Consider the following 19,356-nt stretch of genomic DNA (forward strand, 5'->3'; position numbering starts at 1 on the left):
ACCTGGGTGCCTAGATCCAGTTGTGATACTTGTTTTCCTAAAAGCAAGCCATCTGGGCTTCCACTTGCCTTGATTTATGCCCATACTGCACAAACCACTTTGCAGGTGTGTCAGATTGCTCTCAGATTGGCTGTGGTCAGGCTCACTTGTGCATTTGCTTACTCACTTATTTCCCACAGCACCTCAATGATCTGGATGACTAAGGCTGGGTTAAAATTACTTTTTTTTCTTTTCCATTCCCCAGATATTCTTCAACTATAAAACACTTTCCTACTTCTTATTAGGTGTCATCAAAACCATTTTTGAGGCTTTGTAACCCAAGCCCTCATGGGTTGGGGTGCGAGAGCTCAGGTACAATGGGTGCTGGCTGATGCTCATGGGTGCACAGCCCCCTGCACCACAAGAGGGTTTTAAAGCTCAGAAGATGGAAAGTTTGATATCTTTGATATGCAAGGCTGAGCATCAGTTTTTTAATCAGCAGTTACAGCTGCTGTCAACTGCCTTTCTGGCAGCCCCCTGCTGATGGTGGAAGTGGTTTAGGGAATGTTTCGCAATACAAAGATCACCTCTTAAAGGGGAAAGCAGAGCACTTTGCCATCTTCCAGCCTTTTGCACACTGATTTTAGAACAATGGGAAAAATAAAATAGCCTAATAAGCAGTAGAGAAATCCTGACCTTTCTTTGCTACCATTTTATTCAGCACACATGCAAATGATTGAACTGTGCTGAATAACTGGTGCAGTATCTGGGAGTACACAACTCCCATTAGTTTGTAAAACAGGAGAGCAGAAAACCCTCCTTCCCCACCACTTTGTCTTTTGTCACAAGAGGTGCTGAAGGCATTTGAAATTTCAGTAGCTACTGGTGAAGTAAAATATTTTTTGGACATCTCTCTCAAAGGTCACTGTGTATGACATAGCAGAGCACTCCCAAGGGTCTGGATGATCTCAGCTGGAGCTACGCGTTAGCAGCATTACCCTTGCCAAAGATCTTTTCCCATCTGTAGAAGGGCTTATTTGTCAATAAACCTCAGACTTCAGTGATATCTAAGAGCACAGCAACTCCATACAAATGTGCAAAAAAACTTTTATGGAAAGGAAATGTGCATTTCAGCAGCCAGTCCCCTGACTCCTCTCCATGGATGTGCAAAGGAAAGGGCAGGAGGAGCATTGCGGTCACCTCCTTCAGGTTCAGGGACTGCAGGATGAAGGTTCAGGCCTCTGAACTGAATGTTAGGGATAGTCACTAAATATTTACTTATGGTGTTGGGCTAATTGCCCCAGTACACCAGAATCTTGATACTTCCAATCTCTGGTAAGGAATGTTCAAGAGATGAATGTTCAAGCACTTGCAAAGTAGTTTTACCATTAATTACCCAAATACTTCTGGGAAATGGGAAATCACTTTCCTCATTTATTGGAAAGAGTTAAATCAATACTATTAGGATGCTTAAGGAAGGGCACAGAATAAATTCCTGCCAAAACAGATTGAGAAAAGGCAACCCACCAGCACCTGTTTGCTGGTCTGACATTTTGCTGCCCCAGTGGGGTAGTTTAGTCCAGCAGTCACAACCAGGGAAACGCCACCTGGGGGGAGCAAACCCAGGACCTGTGTCAGTGCTGCTCTGCCATGGCCACAATCATTGACAAGAAACTCCTTTCCTCCTGGTCTCCAAAATCCTACAGTTGTTAGATGACAGACCTCAATAGCTGGATGAAGGTGGTGGCACCAGGAGTACCAGGAGTCCCTGATGATGGGTCAGGGGATGCTAACCCTAACCTTGCTAAATCCAAGGAAGTGTGGGACTGTGGTGTCAAAAGATGCAGCTTTCCAGGCAACTGAATGACATTTACAGAAGCTTTTATATGCTACCACCTGATTTTCAAAGTAAGTACTTTTTATTCAGTGTTTTCTAAGCTCCTTCACTGTGAAAAGAGGAAGATGCCTTTGACAGTGTTCCAGGTATGTTGAGAAGTGTCAAAGTTTTCCCTGTTTTCAAGTAATGAAGATCAAAACTTACAAAGTTTAAAACACTCACTTAAACCTTGTAAATACCTTGAAACATCTTTACTACATATTTATTCCTCCTTTTATTTCATTCATTATTCAAAAACACAGCTTCCATATAAATGTCATAAATATCCCATCTGCTTCAGCTTAACAGGAGAAAATTGTGACCAAATCAAATCAACATTTTTCATGATTCCAGGTACAGGATCTCCAAAAGCACAGGTCCAGGCAGTGGGAAGAAGACAAAGCACTGGGGAAACACATGCTTAAGCCTTAAAGAAGTTCCCAAAGTTGAAAAGTTCTGAATACAGAATTTTAATTTGCTTTTTTTTCCCCAGCATTTCCTCTCTAGAATGCTCCTGAGTCCTTACAAAGTTGGAAATCTTGCGACACTAATTAGCTTCTAAACGGCTTAATTACTTGTAAGGTTATACCAACTGTATTGGTGTGTATTGTGATTGCAATTTTCATTTCAGTCTCAAACTGGAAGGAAAAGAAACAGAAGCTGGAATTTCTAAGGTCAAGACTGTTAAAAAGTATATATAAAATAACTAAATCTGTTTTATTAAGCAAAGTTTATATTACTACAATATTATTGCATACCTAACACTCCTCTAGATAATAGTAGAACACAGGTGGGTACTAAAGACATCCTCAGAAATTCTACTGTTTCAATAAATGAGACAGAAATGCTCAAAATGTACTTTCCTCTAATTAGAGTTCCTTCTTCAGAATCCTCCCAGAATAAATATTTAAAATTTTTAACTTAAGATCTCGTTCCATACTTCAAAGAAGCTTGCCTATGTTCTACCTAGTTTTGCATTCCATTAAGGGACCAGTTTCTGGCTTTATTAAAGCTTTAGTAGACAGTCCTTTGGAAAGCAGCAGATCCATTAGCATGTCACTGAGTGCCATTAGACACCTGCTTTGAACTTCCATGGCTCCACATTTGCCACATTTGGGTACCCAGCCAGGCAATGCAGGTGCTGAGCAAGTGCTTTGGACAGGGGGTTATTGGCCAACAGATCCCACCTGTACTGACATGGCTAAAATGCCACAGCAGGGTCCTGTGGAGGAAGATTTTCAAATTGCCCTCTTGAGGAGAGAAACTACAAACCCCAAAAGATTTGACAAGGATTGTTGTTTTAGGCTATTCTATTTTTTAAAGCAAGTTATCAAATATTTGATTGAACCTCTGCAGAGAAACAAAGAGCTTGTTTAATGTAAGGAAGCTGACACCTCTGCCAGGAGCTGCTCTGGAGCAGGCTAGAGTCTGCAGCTAATGTAACTTAATTATGGGCATTGAAAACAAAGCATTTAGGAATGAAGTCACAACTGAACAGCTACTGTGACTGCAAGTGACAGAAGTAGAATAGTTCCATCAACTTTGGAGATGAAGTGGAGCCCATTGGTGAAATCAGTGGGTGTCGCGCCCGAGTGAGCAGCGCAGGATTAGACACGATTGCGCGTCATGCCAGCGCTAGCTGGAAACATAGAACAGATGTCAAGTAAATAGGGAAGTGTGGGACAAAACAGAAATAATTGTAAAAATGTGCCCAAGGATAAAATAAATTGATCCTAAGACACTAACAAACATTCTTGTATAAGGCAAAATGAGTCTTTGTACTGGGTTGGCTTTTATTTTCTTGCTAATATTGCATAACAGAGCTACACTGGCATGATGAGGAGGGGGGATAATAAAATAACTTATCAATGCACTATTAACTCTACACGCTCTTACCTAATAATAAGATATTGATGTCTCCTTTAATGCATGCCCCATTGTTGAGAACATTCTCATTACCCTGCAGTAGCATAGAAAAAATGGCTTTTTTAATATACTCATGGCCATGAATGTTTGGTGCTAAAGGCTTGCTTAAATGGTCAAAGATACTCTGTTTAAGAAACAACAAACACTTACATTGCACATTACCAACATTAAATGCAATCTCATTATCCATTAGCCAGTATTAGTGCAATTTATATCTTACTTTGGTTTGAGTTTTGCAGAATTTCTTGATCTTTGCCACATCATCAGTTGAGAATGTGGGTGCTATTTCTTTGCTCATCAGTTTGATATTATTAGGAAGCATTATTGTCCTGGGCATTTTCCTGCAGATGCAGAGAAATGTAATGAGATTAAATATTAAATAAATACTGGACCATTGTTTTACACAATACAAAAAAGAATTCGAAGAAATCATTTGGTTTATCCATTTTATTATGGCTCAGCAAGGGAAATCCACACTGCAAGAGGTTTCAATGACGTTCCAACATCAGCCCCTGCAAAGAGGGCTCATGGAAGAGCAGGGACTCAATAGGGGGCATCAGGTTGTTACTGGGGAGAGCCCAGGGCCAGGTACTGGGAGGAAATTTGTCAAAGAGGAGATGGCATTAGGTGGAAAGGGTTGCTGTCAGCTCCACTGGTGGTGTGGCAACCATCTCTAACAGGTACAGGCCAGGCCAGTCCCTAGCTCTGAAACAGTGGGATCCTTCTCAGTACTGGCAGCATGCTGAGAAGAAATTTTTAACTGTTTGGTAAATGCCAGTCCCTGCCATGGGACAGCAAGTTCCTCTCAAGCCAGTGCTGATGGCAGCCTCTTCTGCTGCCATTCCCGTCCATACAGTGTTTTATAACTGCTTATTCCTCCTGCACTTTGGCCAAAAGAAATCTATTTTTCTGTAAATACCTTCCACATGATATCTGTAATATTGTAAGCAGACCATTTGCTCTTGAGACATAGTGTATTTGGATATTTCCCCACTGAAGAGGAATTGGATGGCATCTCTGGCAGCTACAAAATGGTACATTGAGGAAAGGAGGATGCAATGGCTCACAGGTTGCCCATATTTCTGTTCCAGTGCCTGTTCCAACCTGAGCTGCAGCCAACACCTTAAAGGTATATAAGGACACCAGGATATGAAGAGACATCTGCCTGGACATGCCTGCTCTCCAGTGAGGGACAGCAGCTCCCCACTGCAGCCACAGGACCAGACCAGACAGTGGGCACCCAGCGAGACCAGTGCTACCAGCAGAGCAGGGGGAAATGCTGTATTAATTCTTGCCATTAATACTTTCTGGGTAAGGAAACCCAACAACCAGTGCATATTGCTTTTTATACAGTTGAGAGACAAAACACAGACCAAGTTACAACAAAGCTTAAATCCAAAATAATTACATTTTGTCACAATTCCTTCCACACAGTCCAAGCTACCAAGGAAGCGAGCTGCCAGCACCCAAGGAGAGACATGATTTGCTCCATGGCTCCCTTCAATCCCACTGCAAAAAACTTCCAAATGTTTGAAACGGCAAGCAAGTAAATCTTTTAATGCTCTCCGAAAAGCAATCAGCTCACCGAACGCATCATTCAGCAGCCTCTAATATAAAATAATTAAACCATGAAAAGCTGCTGCAGTAATCTTACTTAAAAATCCTAAATTCCTTTACATTTTGAGGATCTGATGGCACTGACTCCCAGTCAGACACACACAGGCAGGGCAGAGACTGCGGGAGCTTCTCACAGTCTGAACAACCTCTTCCACTCTTTGAGCAGAGGCAGCTTAACTTTATGAAGATTTGTTGTTGCAGCACAACTATCCAAGAGATACAGCTAAATCCAAATTCATTTCATTTCCAACCAAATTATGTTTTGATGCAGGTCACTAGAAGCTAATCTTTCATCTCTGGTTTTCATACATGAAAACGACAAGGAAAAGAATTTCAGATTAAGCAGCATTTATCATACTAAATAGAATTAAATCAAATGGAAAATTGCATAAAGAAACTCAGTTAAAACAATTAAATTAAAAAGCCTTTTACCTCTTTGAATGTAATCTTTGATTTTCTCAGAAGAGGAGAGAACCTTATTATTAAGCAAACTTAAAAGGGATCCTGGATTACCCTTTCCCCACTTCCTTGCTCTTGAACTGTCAGTCTGTCTTCAGGAGCAGATTTTGCTTTCTATCTATCAGGCAAGTTCACTTGCTTGTTCTCACATGCCAGAAAAACTCGAGCTTTCAGTATTGCAGGAGCACTTAAGCTGTATAATAAGCAGCAGATGAATCTTTTATTTGTGAATTTTTTGTTAGTTACATGCATATATAGACAGACACACAGGTGCATACAAACATCTGTGTTCAGTAATATATAACACAGCTTCAGCAGAAACCTGAGCTCACTGGAAGCTAGCCTGCATTTAACAACTTTTTATTGATGCTCTGACAGCTCCATCTGAAATAGCTTGTGGTAAGTACTAAAAATGAAGAAATAGCAAAGCTTTCTAGAAGACACCTATTTAAAATGATCTCACAAGTATTTCAGCGTAACTGAAGAAATTATAGTTCTTTTTTTTCCCCAAAAAAACTCCAAGACTTACATTACATCAATTAAAAATACATTTATTGTCTTGGCTTATGGCAAAAGGGAGAGCAATAAGCAGTTGCTGTTTTGGAGAACAGCTCTCTGGGAAGAATTTTTCTGATATAAAACACAGGCCTAAGAGGCTCAATAATGCCTTGGGTCAAATTTTTGCTGATGAACATTACCTTAGTTTCTTGGCTGGAATCCCCTCTGGCTTCTAAAAATCCAATTTCATTTCAAGGCAAATTTTGTCTTAGATATAAATGCAGAAAACCATGCAGTACGGTTGGTTTCATACAGAACTTGAGAAATGCTGAGATTTGGGGTCCGAGGCAACATTTTCTTTGTTCCTTGGAATTTGGCACTTTTCCTTTAGATCCCCATGAGTTGGTGCAAACTGCATCCTTTGTCAATTGAGAGGGTTTTTTTAACCAGTCAGAAACAAGCATCCCCTAATTCCAAGTGCTCCACACGTTATTGCATGAATGTCAAGCTCTGTGAGTACCAACAGAAAGTTGTAACACCTTAGAAAAGCATCCAAGGACAAAAATACCAGAGGCAGAGTCACATACTGTTTACAAACACAACATACTGTCACAGTTTTAGTGGTGGCACTGGGGTCTTTGAATGCATCTGTTCCTATAACCTAGATTTTTGCTTAGTGCTTCTGAACAAAATCCAACACAAGTCACAGGTAAAAATTTGCATTTTAGCATGAGACTTCAAAGCTCATTAGTGAAGACAGTGACTTTTAAATACAAAATACCACTATTGTCTCTGAAAGCCCCTGAGATGTAAATCATTAGAGGTGGGGAAAGCAGTCACAAAAAACATTCTGGTGTTTTCTGTTCCCATTCCTTTGCCATGCCCTTTGCTTGGGGCTGATGCAAGGGAGGTGATGCCAGGCTGCAACCTCAGGCTGAAGTGCTGCAGCTTGGCTTACATTTGTTCTTTTCTTATATGTCAGTCCTTTGTGTTTGGAGATGAAAGGTGCAGTGTGACACAGAGGCCTCTCCTCCTTCCTTTAGAAACTGCTCCTCATCTCTGGTTTTCCACAGTTCAAAGGCAAGGCTTTGAAAAAGATTTTGAAGTTGCATCTTGGATATGGAAATTCATGGCTTTGGGCAGGTTCATGATCAGGCCTAAAATTTCACGTTTAAGATTAAGAATCTGCTGCCTAAATGTAATTCATTTTACTTGTGCTTTGCCTTTCTCTGTTTTTTTTAAACAGCAGTGGGGGGTATTTTATAAGCATTACTTACCTGCTTTTATATGTGAATATCACTGTACCTGATTCATTCAGGATTTGCAGGCATGGTGGAAGCCAAACTCTCTGCAGTGGAAGCTCAGGGGTTAAAGATCTCAGAGGAGGAGGAGGAGTGCAGACAGCCACAGCAGATCAGGAAGAGGATGAAGTTTGCCTGGACATGGCAGCAGGGGTCCACATGGGAACAGAATTGGGCAGCCAGCCACCCCTGTAACCACACCTCACCCATGGCAAGAGGCAGCCAGTCAGGCTCTGAAGACCAAAAGGTAGCAAAGGAGGGTGACAAAGTGAAAGGATATGTTGGGTTGGGTTTGTAGGTGAAATTGGGAAACCTGGATTGGTACTGTTTATTGCTTTTAAAATTTGTATGCTTTTTATCCTTGGCCTGCCACATTCCTTCTGGAGGCTCAGTTTCCAAGTCCTAGTTTTTAGCATTGTACAAGGAGCTCAGATTGAATTGTATAAAATAAAAATGAACATTGTGGAATCTGTGAAATGACACTTCATTTTTCAGTAAACCAACTGTAGCAGAGAAGAATCAGAAGAAGAAACAATATTGGATTTATTTTTCTTTTTAATCAGGAAAGAAGATTTATTGGAAGCCTTACTCAACAGGTAAGATAAAAAATGTTAAATATCACTGCTTTTTATTAAAGGAATCAGAAGAGAAAAATGTTTCAGCAATCAACAATAAAACAAGAGTAACTGCAGACCTGCAAAGATGCAGAGGGAGCACTGTGCCCCTCTATTGCAGTTTCACTGATTTGTTATGAAAGGAGAAATTTCAGAGCCATGAAAATCAAACACCTCTCCTATTAAGACATACCTAGAGTTTTGGTTGCTTAGTCTGGAGAAGGCTCCAGGGTAACCTTGGTGCTGCCTTTTAACATATAAAGGTGGATCACAGGAAAGATGGAGAGAGGCTTTTTATCAGGGTCTGTAGCAAGAGGACAAAATGTAGTGGTTTTAGACTGAAAGAGATTAGATTAAGTTTGGACAGAAGGAAGAAATTTCTTATGATGGGGTATTGGAACAAGTTGCCCAGAGAAGTTGTGGATCCCTTTAATTAGGCAAGCCCAGGCTGGATGGGGCTTGGAGCAGCTTTGTTTAGTGGAAGGCAGGGGGTTGGATGAGATGATCTTTAAAGGTCCCTTCCAACCCAAATGATTCTATCATTCAATGAAATACTAATTCAGTGCAATTTTTCAGACTTTTTTGAGGGATAAAAACATCCATGTTTTTCAGGAGGAAACTGGAGAGCCAGTTACCAGGATGGCCAAGGCTTCATTCATCAGGAGCAGAGGCTACTGTCTAGGAGTAGCACTTAGGATAGTTTCTAGCTGTCATATGTTTCTCCCACTTGCAGAGCTGCAGTTAAATAAATAAGATTAGCCAAGATATGTGCAGTTCTTCAGGGCTCTGCCAGACATTCTGCCAGGTCTAACAGTGCTGACCTACTAGAGTTTCCTCCTGCTTTCTGCTTGCACTAATCCACAGGAAAACCAGCCCTGGAGACCTGCCTTGCTGACCCTCATGTTCGTTAACCATAATTGTTGATTCTGTACAATGGAACAGCATCAGCACAATTAAAACAGTTCCTTCTCATGCCAAAGCTCTTGTGGGGTTGGCAGAGAGTCCTAATGAGGTCCCTGAACCCATCCATCACCTATGGCAGCCCCTCCAGCAGGTTCCATTCTCAGTGGCTGTGTGCCACTCTGACCCTGTGTGGCACGTACAAGTACTACAGCAACCGCTGCCACACACAGCCAGGGGACACGTCCCTCCACTTCACTGCCAGTTCCTTAGACTTGGCACCTTAGAAATGTTTTCTCCTTGTCCTGAAAAAAAGTCTCTATTTTTTTCCTGTTTATTCTCTTTCCTCCTACCCCAGACTCCCTGTGAGGAGTGGTTTTCATTTATTCCAAGCGTGTTTGGCAAGAGATTCCTTTTGTCCCGCCCAGGAGTCAAGGGCATTTTGAGGTCTTGTTGAGCAATAAATAAATATTTGAGTCTTATTTTTGTTGTCCCATTGTGGTGGCCTGGTTATCCATCTTGAGCTTTCCACCTTTGGAATCTGATGGAGTGAATGGTGAGAAGACACCTACTTCTCAAAGCCACTCTTCATGTCAGCTCTTCATTATGCCAAGTAAGAATGAATATAAAATGATTTATTCTGGGAGGAAAGGAGAAATGCTGGATCCAGGCAGCTGAATAAAAATATAAATCCTGCCAGCTTTCAACAAAAATTGATCTTCATTGAGTGAGACAATCACAGGAAAGAGAAAAGAATTCTATATACAGAGTACAATTAATAGTGAGTTTTTATGGAACTACCAGAGCTGCTGTTCCAACAGCCACCCATACAGGCTATGGTCAGTGGTCAATAAGGGGTGCCAAGGGAATCCCTAAAAATAATGCTGCCATAGAAGTGAGGCTGCTAGGGAAATGGTCCAGCAGCACTGAGGGCCTAGCAAAATCACCAAGGGCAAACTGCCCAAGCAGGACTGATTTCGTGTTCATTCTGCAATGGCAAATCTCATCATGCACTCACGGCACAGAAGAAGGGGAGAACACGGGAGCTTCGCCCAGGTTTGCAGCTTTGAGTCACTCAGTGCACAGCAGAGAGTGGTTGCATGTGACGTGTGCATCTGGTGACAGAGAATGTGTTTATACCTGGGCAGCAGAGCGTGCTGTAGAGTGCCCCGAGCTAGTGACGACCTGAGCCAGCGCAGCCCTCTGCAACCAAGGACTTCAGGGACTAATCAGCAGCGACATGAGATGGGATGTCAGGCTCTGTCAGCACCCTGAGTCCCATAGCAGCTCAATGACTGCTTCAAGGAGCCCCAGTGAGAGGGAGGACAGGGGATATACACACCCAACAGACCCAGGAGAGATCTAATTGATTGTATCCCACCTAGAGGAGGAGCATGTCCAAGAGCATTAAGTTTCCACTTTCCAAAGAGAAGAGAGATGTGAGAAGAGAGCCCAACACTGCCTCTATTCTTTATTCATGTTTACAGGTAGCCATGGTTACTAATCAGGAGATTTGTGTCAGGCTTGGTGACTGCTATGCATAATATATATATAAAAATAATACACCTGCCTGGTTTAGAAGAGCATTTTCCTTATAGGGAGATGGACATATTTTGATTTGCATACAGCCCTTCACTCCCCCTACATGCAATGAATGCTATCCTGTAGATCTTTTTGCTCAGGCTGGACCCAGTTGAGCATTCAAAAAATTAAATATTTTTCTTTCTCTTCTTAGGAGAGGGGAGCAGAGATGCGCCCTAGACATACCTGCTCATGGTGAATGAGATTTATTTTAACTTGTGAAAGAAATTCTGCTTCTCTCTGTCCCTCTCCTCACCCCTCTGTGATGCACATCCTGCCTCCAGACACACTTCTTTCCTCTCTCAGGTGTGAGGGTTGGAGGTAAACCCCATCTGTCTCAAATCCAACAGCAACTACTGTGTCAGATTCTGGCCTGCTTTATATCTCATAAACATATATTGATGATTCCTTCCATAAACCTTCCAACAACTACTGCTGTGCTGTAGTAAACTTTCTCTTGGCCTGGTATCAGCCCATGAAGCTTCAGCCCAAAGGAATCTGGCACAGTAGCAATTTAGCTGCATAACACCTTGATGGTTGTAGAGCTGACATTTCCCTCCATTGCCAATATCGAAGGAAGTGAGAACAGGCAATGTGCAGCCTTAGAGCACAACATTGTTTTGTCTCTGATTATCCTCCCCAGCCAATAAATGCCTCAGAAACTTTCTGCAAAGCAGGAATATTTGCGCATGGTCTTGCGCTTGAAAGCATATCCAAATTATAATGGAATGCTTTCCTCCAAAACAAAGATAATAGGGCTTGGGAAAATAATGTTTTAGGTGATGTCTACTAGAGACTGGCAAGCTGTCTGGCAACAAATTCTTTGGGGAAACACAGCTCAGTGCTCTTGCTGAAGGGGAATGAGTGAAATTACAAGACAGGGAAAAGTAACACGTCTTGAGAGGTTAAATGCAAAAGCCTGATTACTCCTCTCAATTATCCCAATCTTACTTTGCGAAATTCACTATTTGAAAAGTGCTTATTTCCAAATTATACTGAGATGAGCAAGAGGATAAGTCAGTGAAATTACTAAATGAAAACCAACCCTTTTATATAATACATGCAACCCGACCAATTTAGTACAACAAAATCTGTAGGCATTTGAAGTATCATGAAAATAGTGTCTTTAATATACAGTTTATATACTTACAATACGCAGTTTAAATTTGTTCATATACATTACAGGGATATTTATTTGCACCTGGTTTAAATAACAATCTGCCTCCAGCCTTTTACACAAAAGCCCAAAACAGCACAGAATTCCACAAAACCTATGCTTCGTTTTATAACGGAAATTACTAAGCCAAAGTTTTGGGGCTTTTCCTTTTTTTTTTTTCCCCCAAGTGTTACTTTTTTGACATACCCGAAGTGAATCTAAAGAGCTAAGAACAAACATATTTTTAATACAATTCAGAAGATTGTCCAAGTCAAGAGAATCATTCTGCAGATTTTCACACTGAAAATTTGGTTATTACACACAAAAATTGTGAAGTCTGAATAACTCCTGTGCCACCAGGAGCTTAAGACATAACAAAATGGAGAGTCATTTATTGCTAGGTCTCAGCAAGGGGCCTGCATTTCCCCACTGCCCTGCCATCCCTATAAATAAAAAGGACGATCCTTCTCGCTTATTAGGATTTCATTTGTACCTTCTGGTTTGCATACAGGAATGCTGCAATTTCAGAGCATCAGAAAGAGGAGCCAGGAGAGCTGGGCTAAGCTGTAGTCCTCTCACAGGGCTGGTGTTTGGCTCTTAAGTACCATGGTGTGACCCCCTGCCTGGCCTGCAGGCAGGACTTGGCTGGCCTGTGTTACAGGCAGGCAGCCCACTGGGAAGCACACAAGAAGCTGGTGCCAGCACAATTTATTTTGTGGGGGACAACCAAGAAGTTGATTCAAGATGAAAAGATAAGAGAAAACAATTATTTATAGATAGATTTGAAACACAGCACGTTTTCAGGCAGCTTTGCTGTTTACGCTGTTTCTCTTGAAGCTGTTGTTAAGGAACAAAGTTCTTTTAAGTGGCAAGTAAACCTGTTCTATTAGAAAATACACAGTAAATTCTAACCCTTGCTTCTAGCTGAAAAGAACACTTCAAAATGTATTTCCCTTCTAATTTTGGATGGACCAAATGTTTTCCGTCTAAGTTTCTAGCCGTAGGCAATTTTTACAATATGGCAAGAACAAGAATGCAAATATGCACTTTGAGTTGCTGTCAACACAGCTTTGGTTAGCCAGGCAGGCAGCAAGACAAAGAATCATCACCCTGGGCACAATGAGCACTTGAAAGAAACTAGCATTTCCCCTCAAGTTTCCTCTCCATCCCTTCCCTGCCCAATTCGGTGTCCACCTCCAGGAAAGCCTCCATGCCAGAATCCAGCTTTCACTGCTGAAGGCAGCATCAGTCCTTGTGCCAACACATGACAGTTGCATAGAAAGGATGTGTTTCCTGGTGCAGGACAGAGAGACAACTCCATACAGAATGACATGACGTGTTTTTTGCTACCAAAACCCCCAGACAAACAAAAACCCCAAGGACAACACACAGCTCAGACACCGATAACCAAGGAAGCACCAGAGGCCTTACATTTATTTAATCTGAGGAAAGAAATCCAAGGTTAGGACTGGCCTATTTTGGTGGACTGCCTTGAAAATGTAAGTGATTTTAGGCCCACTCTGGCACAATGGTTACAGCTCTCAGGCTCCAAAGACAATCAACACAACTCCCATCAACATGGCTGGACTCCACCACCGTCCAAAACCAGATTGGTTTTCCCCACTGCCGACCTCAGTGCTGTGCTTGGGACTTGCCATAGCCTGGCTACCTATTGAAAGGTAGCCCTTTCCATAACCAAGGATCCAAAGGCTGAGCCACAACACTCCACACACCCAGTTTGCTCATCACTCTGCTGATTTCACCAGAGCAGACACTTCAGTCCAGCTTGTGTACCACAACAGGCAGATCGACACCGGAGCCATATAATTCACAGAACACAAATGTTAGGAACACCTAAATCCCCAATAACGGCTTGGAAAGTGAAGGCAATGAGTGGCTAAGGGCAAAAGAAAAAGTTAAATGCTAATACATTATGCATAAAAGTAAGTAAGAAGTGCCAAGCAGAATGAGACAACTGGAAGACCATCAATAGCAAGTCTGCAGTTAGAGGTTTTAGCTGTACTTTGGCACACAGGCTCAGCTTCTGCAATCAATGCACATTTCTAGGCCTTTCTGTGAGCCAGTTCTATTTTGGTTTATGCACATGGGATGTTAATGCAGCACGGTCATGAATGCAAATTCCACCAGTCTCTTTGCAAGAATAACCACTTCAAGCAGGTAAGCAGAGATAATAGAATTGGTATGAATCCACAGTCAAAGAAAACTATTTTCCGAGGGATGTTAATATTCTGGGGGGTGTTAGCAATATTTAATGTTAATATTACCAAGATTGTAATATTTTCTTTTTTTTTTTTTTGAGATATTTTGGGGTTTTTTACCTGGAATTAACAAGCTGAGCAAAACAATGTACCTGACATTAAAGATTTGGCCCTTTCATATTTGAACACTCATTTGACACAGTGAAGTTTAAAAGGCAGTTGGTTTGACTTGCATGTGGTCTACCAACAAATATACACATCTGAACAGTATCTGAATTTGCTCTAGTCTTATTTGAAGAAAAAATATTTTAGAATGCTAATTAAAAAGCATTTGGAGAAAGCTATTGATCTGTTGCTTAAAGTCAATACATTACGAAAAACAGGATTATAAACTCTTGGAGGTTTTTCTATTGGGATATTTGTTGGCTCTGTAATACCCACAACAACTGGGCTTTGCTTTCTAGGTGGGAACTGGTGGTTTGCATTACTGGAAGACAAATTCATCTTGGCTTCGGCATGGCAACATGACATGAAATGTGTCCCAACAACAGAAAGCTCTATTTGCTAATAAATTATTTTCAATGAGTCAATATGGTTGAGAAAACAGGCAACTCTAGCATTTTTGTCTCTGCTCTGTAATTTCTCTTGATGCTCCCAACTACATGCCTTACCAATGGAGATATTTTTTAATACATCAAAAAGGTAAGCAAGGCAGGTGATGGTGTTCTCTTGGCCAGGGCTCTGCTCAGCAGTAAGGGAAGGTGAAGTTGCTCTAGCATTCCTAGCTCTGATCACCTGAGGATCCTGGGCATGTGCACTGAGGAGGAAGGGATAACACAGACTATTTCCTGAGGACCTCCATAAATCCAGTATATAAAGGCAGGGGGATCCTGAGGTTATTTAGGCTCATTTCAGAGAGCTCTGTCAACTACAAGAAATCCACAAAGGACGATCAAAAGTTACTCCTACTCCTAGCCTTGTGAGCAGTTAAATTTGAGAGGTCTCCAGGGGCAGACTAATGCCCACTTACCATCTCTGTGCTCCCTTTTAACTGCTGCTTCTGTGTGACATCTACTGCAGTGAGTTTTTGCAGCTGGGCAACTGAATTAGCACATCCTTTGATGGTACAGCCCCTCCCACTTTGACACCCACATCCCCCTAGCACTGCAAACAAGACAGGTGAACTGAAAAGATCACAAGCATTTCCTGTGGCATGGCCCAAAAGCTCCCTCAGCCCATTCTCAGCAGCATGACACGCTCTGTTTCCAATCCCTCCCACCCTGCCAGCACTTTATTTCAAAGGCATGACACAGGAGCACTGTCACCTTCCCACACAGGTCTGACCGCAGAAAGAGGAGAGCAGACCAAGCACATTTTCAGACAATCAGAACAGCAGCAGAAGAAACACAAGGAGTTGTTACCTTTCACCACAGCACGGCTCCTGCAAGGGCTGTGCTAGCAGGCTGCTGCAGCAGGCAGGATCTGCTGAGAAAAGAGCCTGTGCACTGAATTGCTTTTCCCATGAGAAAGCTGCACGACCAGAAGTCACGCTATTTACTCCAGTCATCCGACGACAAAAGCAACTTTTGAAATCTACAGGTCATAAACTTTTAATTGGCCAGGGCAGAGTGGCTCAGTAGAAAATCCCCCTTCTCCCTCCCCTCTGGGCAACGAGCTAAGCTTGACTCTTGGTTTAAAAACATTTAACTCTTTTTTGCTCAAAGTAACATGGAAAATGCATCCACGTTACAGACAGTCAGGAAGATACTGTTAATAAAAATAATGCTGCAAGAACAGTGTATTAGTGGCACTTCACAGCAATTCTTAACATTTTCAGATGTAGTGTCAAAACCAATGCTTTTGTATATCTGCAAGTCACAGCATGTTGCCAAATATTATGTGAACAGAAATAATCCCGTAAGAAATATCTTTTTTTGCAGTTAACACAAAACTGTAAACTGGATTGGTGTGTGTCTTTCAGCATCAAATTGTTCAGCAATAAATACGACTAAGTCTTAACAGACTATGGAGCCAAAGTTCCCTTAGTGTCCTGTTTTTAGCAGCTGTTGAATGTTCAGGGATGCACAAAGGCACACCTCTGCAGATTCTCTACCTTTATTATTGACATAGAAAAAAAAGTCCATTCACCACTGAAAAATGTTTATCTGCATAGTAAGAATTTTTCTACTACTATTTACAAGAAGGATTTTTAGTGCAAAAAAAACAGGAAGTGATGTATTAGCTCAAATGTATCGAGAACAGTTTCACTAAAAACTAGCCAGCATCACATCTTGGGCCGCCAGCCATTAATGAACTGTAATATTTTCTTAACCTGCAATTTGCTTAGCTTGAAGTCTTCTGATAGGATTTCTTCTGTAAGCTGAACCAGTAAATTGCCATCAATCTTCTCTGTGACAAAAAATGATATGACATCTTCTGACAGACCGATAAACCTCAACGATTTAGACACTTCCTCTATGGAGAGTCCAGAAAGGTCAGTGGGTGGCTGCCAGGGAGAGCCATCCCCACAAGACCTTGGTGCTAACTGGAGGTGGAGGGGAGATGAGAAGGGGTAAGACACAGAGAACGTATCCTGCATGCCCTTTTTAGCCAGATACTGATCTTCCAAGACGGCTGGAGAGCCGGCTTTTGATTCCTCCTCGGCACCATCTATTTTCAGTGGCAAGGGACACATATCTGTAACTGTCTTATCTTCGCTTGACTTCGGTGCCCGAGGAGGTAAGGCAGGACACGAATGGCTCTGCTTTGTGTTGCTGACTCCCAGAGTTTTCTCATCAGTGCAGTCTAGAGAGTAACTTGCTGACTTTGGACAGCTGGAGATGGTGTTTGTGAACTCTGTTGGAGTCAGCGGGGAGTACCCTGTTGGGAGCTCACATCCATCGAAGTCAAAAGTCAAAGGTGCTGGACAGTTTCTCTTTGGCGTACCTGGAGTCTTCTGTCTGGGGTAACTGTAGCTCCTGCTTGGATCAAGCAGGAAATCACTCCTATTCAGACTTTCAGCAGTTCCTGAAAAATGGTTTGGCCAAGATAACCTCGAAGGCAGAGCTTCAGCTGAGGGGCTTCCCAAAGGCATTGTGCTGTCAGGCTCTTTGGATTCAGTTTTCATCATGTTACATGGGTAGCAGGAAACAGGTGTGCTCTCAGTCGGGTTGGTGTTGTCGCTCTCTGTGACATTACTTAAGGAACAAAGCAGAAAGGATGTTGTTAGTAAGAAAAAAATTGACATTTCAATAAACTCATAAATCATCTGATAGAAGGTGACCATCACTTTCTTTCCTCCAGCAGAACTTTTCACATTTGAATTAACATATTTGAATTAATGTATTGACAGATCCTTTACCCCTTCTACAAGCCTGACAAGATGCTGATATACCCAAAAGCCCCATGTCATGTTTTTTCAAGCTCATAAAAAAGTTGATGCCTCAATTCAGTTCTGTGTCATCTCACAAATACTCAGTTTTTCACTGCTGAATTCCTGAGGGATACCACCACGAATAAGAAAGAGTCTCACATACACTTCTAGTGAAAGATGTTCAAACCCAGCACTTTTCTATATATATACCACAGATGTGTCATGGTATGCAAAACTCATATGAGGGCAGGTCACCACTGCCCTAGGCCATGTGAACCAGTGCAGAGTACAGAGACATGGAAGGAGTCAATGCTCATGGCCAAAGGAAGAGTTTTAGCTGGACGGGTAAGCAGACCTGGCTGGATGTGCTGAAGAATCAGGCTTTAAGCTTACCCAGAGTAACTTCTTGGTGTGTCTGGATCTTTCAAAAGCTTTGATGTTAAACACTTGCTCTTCAAAGGCACCTAAAGAAAGTTACCCTGGATCCACTTCCAGGTGGTGAACTAAGCTCAGCCTGTCCAAGGGAACTGATGGTTTATATCCAGGTATTCTCAAGTGATGGGGATGACAACAAAAGCACACAACAAATGTTTGCTGATTTTATGCCACCTTCTAAAAGAAAATCTTTTTGTGCTGATCTTTGGAATTTTGGCCAACTAAACCAGAACACTGGAAAAACAATTAGCAGACTTATAAAACCCTTACTCAACACAACAGACAGAAACCAACAGCTGAAAAAAACTGTTTTAATGACTTGCCTCTCTCTCCTGAAAACTAACTACTCAAGTAAAAACTCAGTAGTCACCCCATGACAGCTCAGTGAACACTGCTTGAGAATGGATCAAGCTATCAAAATGGATCAATGGAGCTATCAAAAAACCAGCACAGTTTTCAATGGATTGACACAAAATTACTTCCTTGTGTGCTTACAGTGGATCAGAGAGGCCAATCTGGACTTGCCCAGATCAAATACAAAGTGCAGATGTGTAAAAACAGTTCTAATCTACATCACTGGAAAATATCTGTCCCAACAAATGCAGTTTCCCTTTTTCTAACCATCTCTCAGTCTCCATTCTGTGCCTTCCAAACTTTTCCTCTGTTTATGTCACTCATACAAGTCTGATAGGTAAAGCAGCTGGATGTTTTCAATATGAGACATGGAGTTTTGCCCCCTCAACAGGGATACACCATCAACTAGTTATTTCTGGCTGCTTAAAGGCCAACTGGTGTATTGCACACAGTGCAAATCATTTTTCACAAACCAAGCCATCAAGCTGAGACAATAGTCAGTGAGGTGTCGTAAACAACCAACAATGCAGAGCAATTAAATTGATTGATCCTGTTTCTGTTCTCTAATTCCATACTAGAACTGGAACATATTACTGAGTTCAAAGATTAATGGAATTTCTGAAAACATTTTAACATTTTCGAAGTGCTTCCTTATTTGGCCTCCACTAAAATGAACTGCCTAGGACTCAGTGCAAAAGGATGCAAGACAAGCCTCACATACAGCTGAAGTCAGGTATCAGGCATTTTTAGAGGCAGATAAGGACAAATCATACTGACTTTCTTTCTATTTAAAATACTGTCTGCAACCCTTCATGATCCAGAAAACAAGTTTACTGATATAAATGGCAAAGCAATCTGGTTACTCTGCACAATGGCAATTTTCTAGTAGCTTCCTCTGCAACACCAGGTAAGCTCTACCAAAATGGAGACATCTGATCTGGACCCAGCTGGAGATGAATTTCATGCAAACACTGTGAAAGTCAAGGCTTTCTTTTCATAGAATCACAGAATTATTTAGGTTGGAAAAGACCTCTAAGATCATCAATCCAACCATTAATCCAGCACTGC

At 41.8% G+C, this 19,356-nt stretch overlaps 1 protein-coding gene across 2 annotated transcripts in view; it reads right to left on the reverse strand.

Moving 5' to 3' along the window:
* Window positions 1–11,858: 11,858 nt before the first annotated feature.
* The window catches only part of GAREM1 (GRB2 associated regulator of MAPK1 subtype 1), a 102,450-nt gene continuing 94,952 nt past the window's right edge, over window positions 11,859–19,356 (reverse strand). For both annotated transcript variants that reach the window (XM_054640768.2, XM_077185187.1), the window contains one exon: window positions 11,859–17,323. In XM_054640768.2, the coding sequence (XP_054496743.2) occupies window positions 16,411–17,323 (913 nt within the window). In that variant the 3' untranslated portion in view covers window positions 11,859–16,410. The remainder of the gene's footprint in view (window positions 17,324–19,356) is intronic.

This window comes from Agelaius phoeniceus, chromosome 1, assembly GCF_051311805.1.
Source record: "Agelaius phoeniceus isolate bAgePho1 chromosome 1, bAgePho1.hap1, whole genome shotgun sequence".
NCBI classification, from domain to species: Eukaryota; Metazoa; Chordata; class Aves; order Passeriformes; family Icteridae; genus Agelaius; species Agelaius phoeniceus.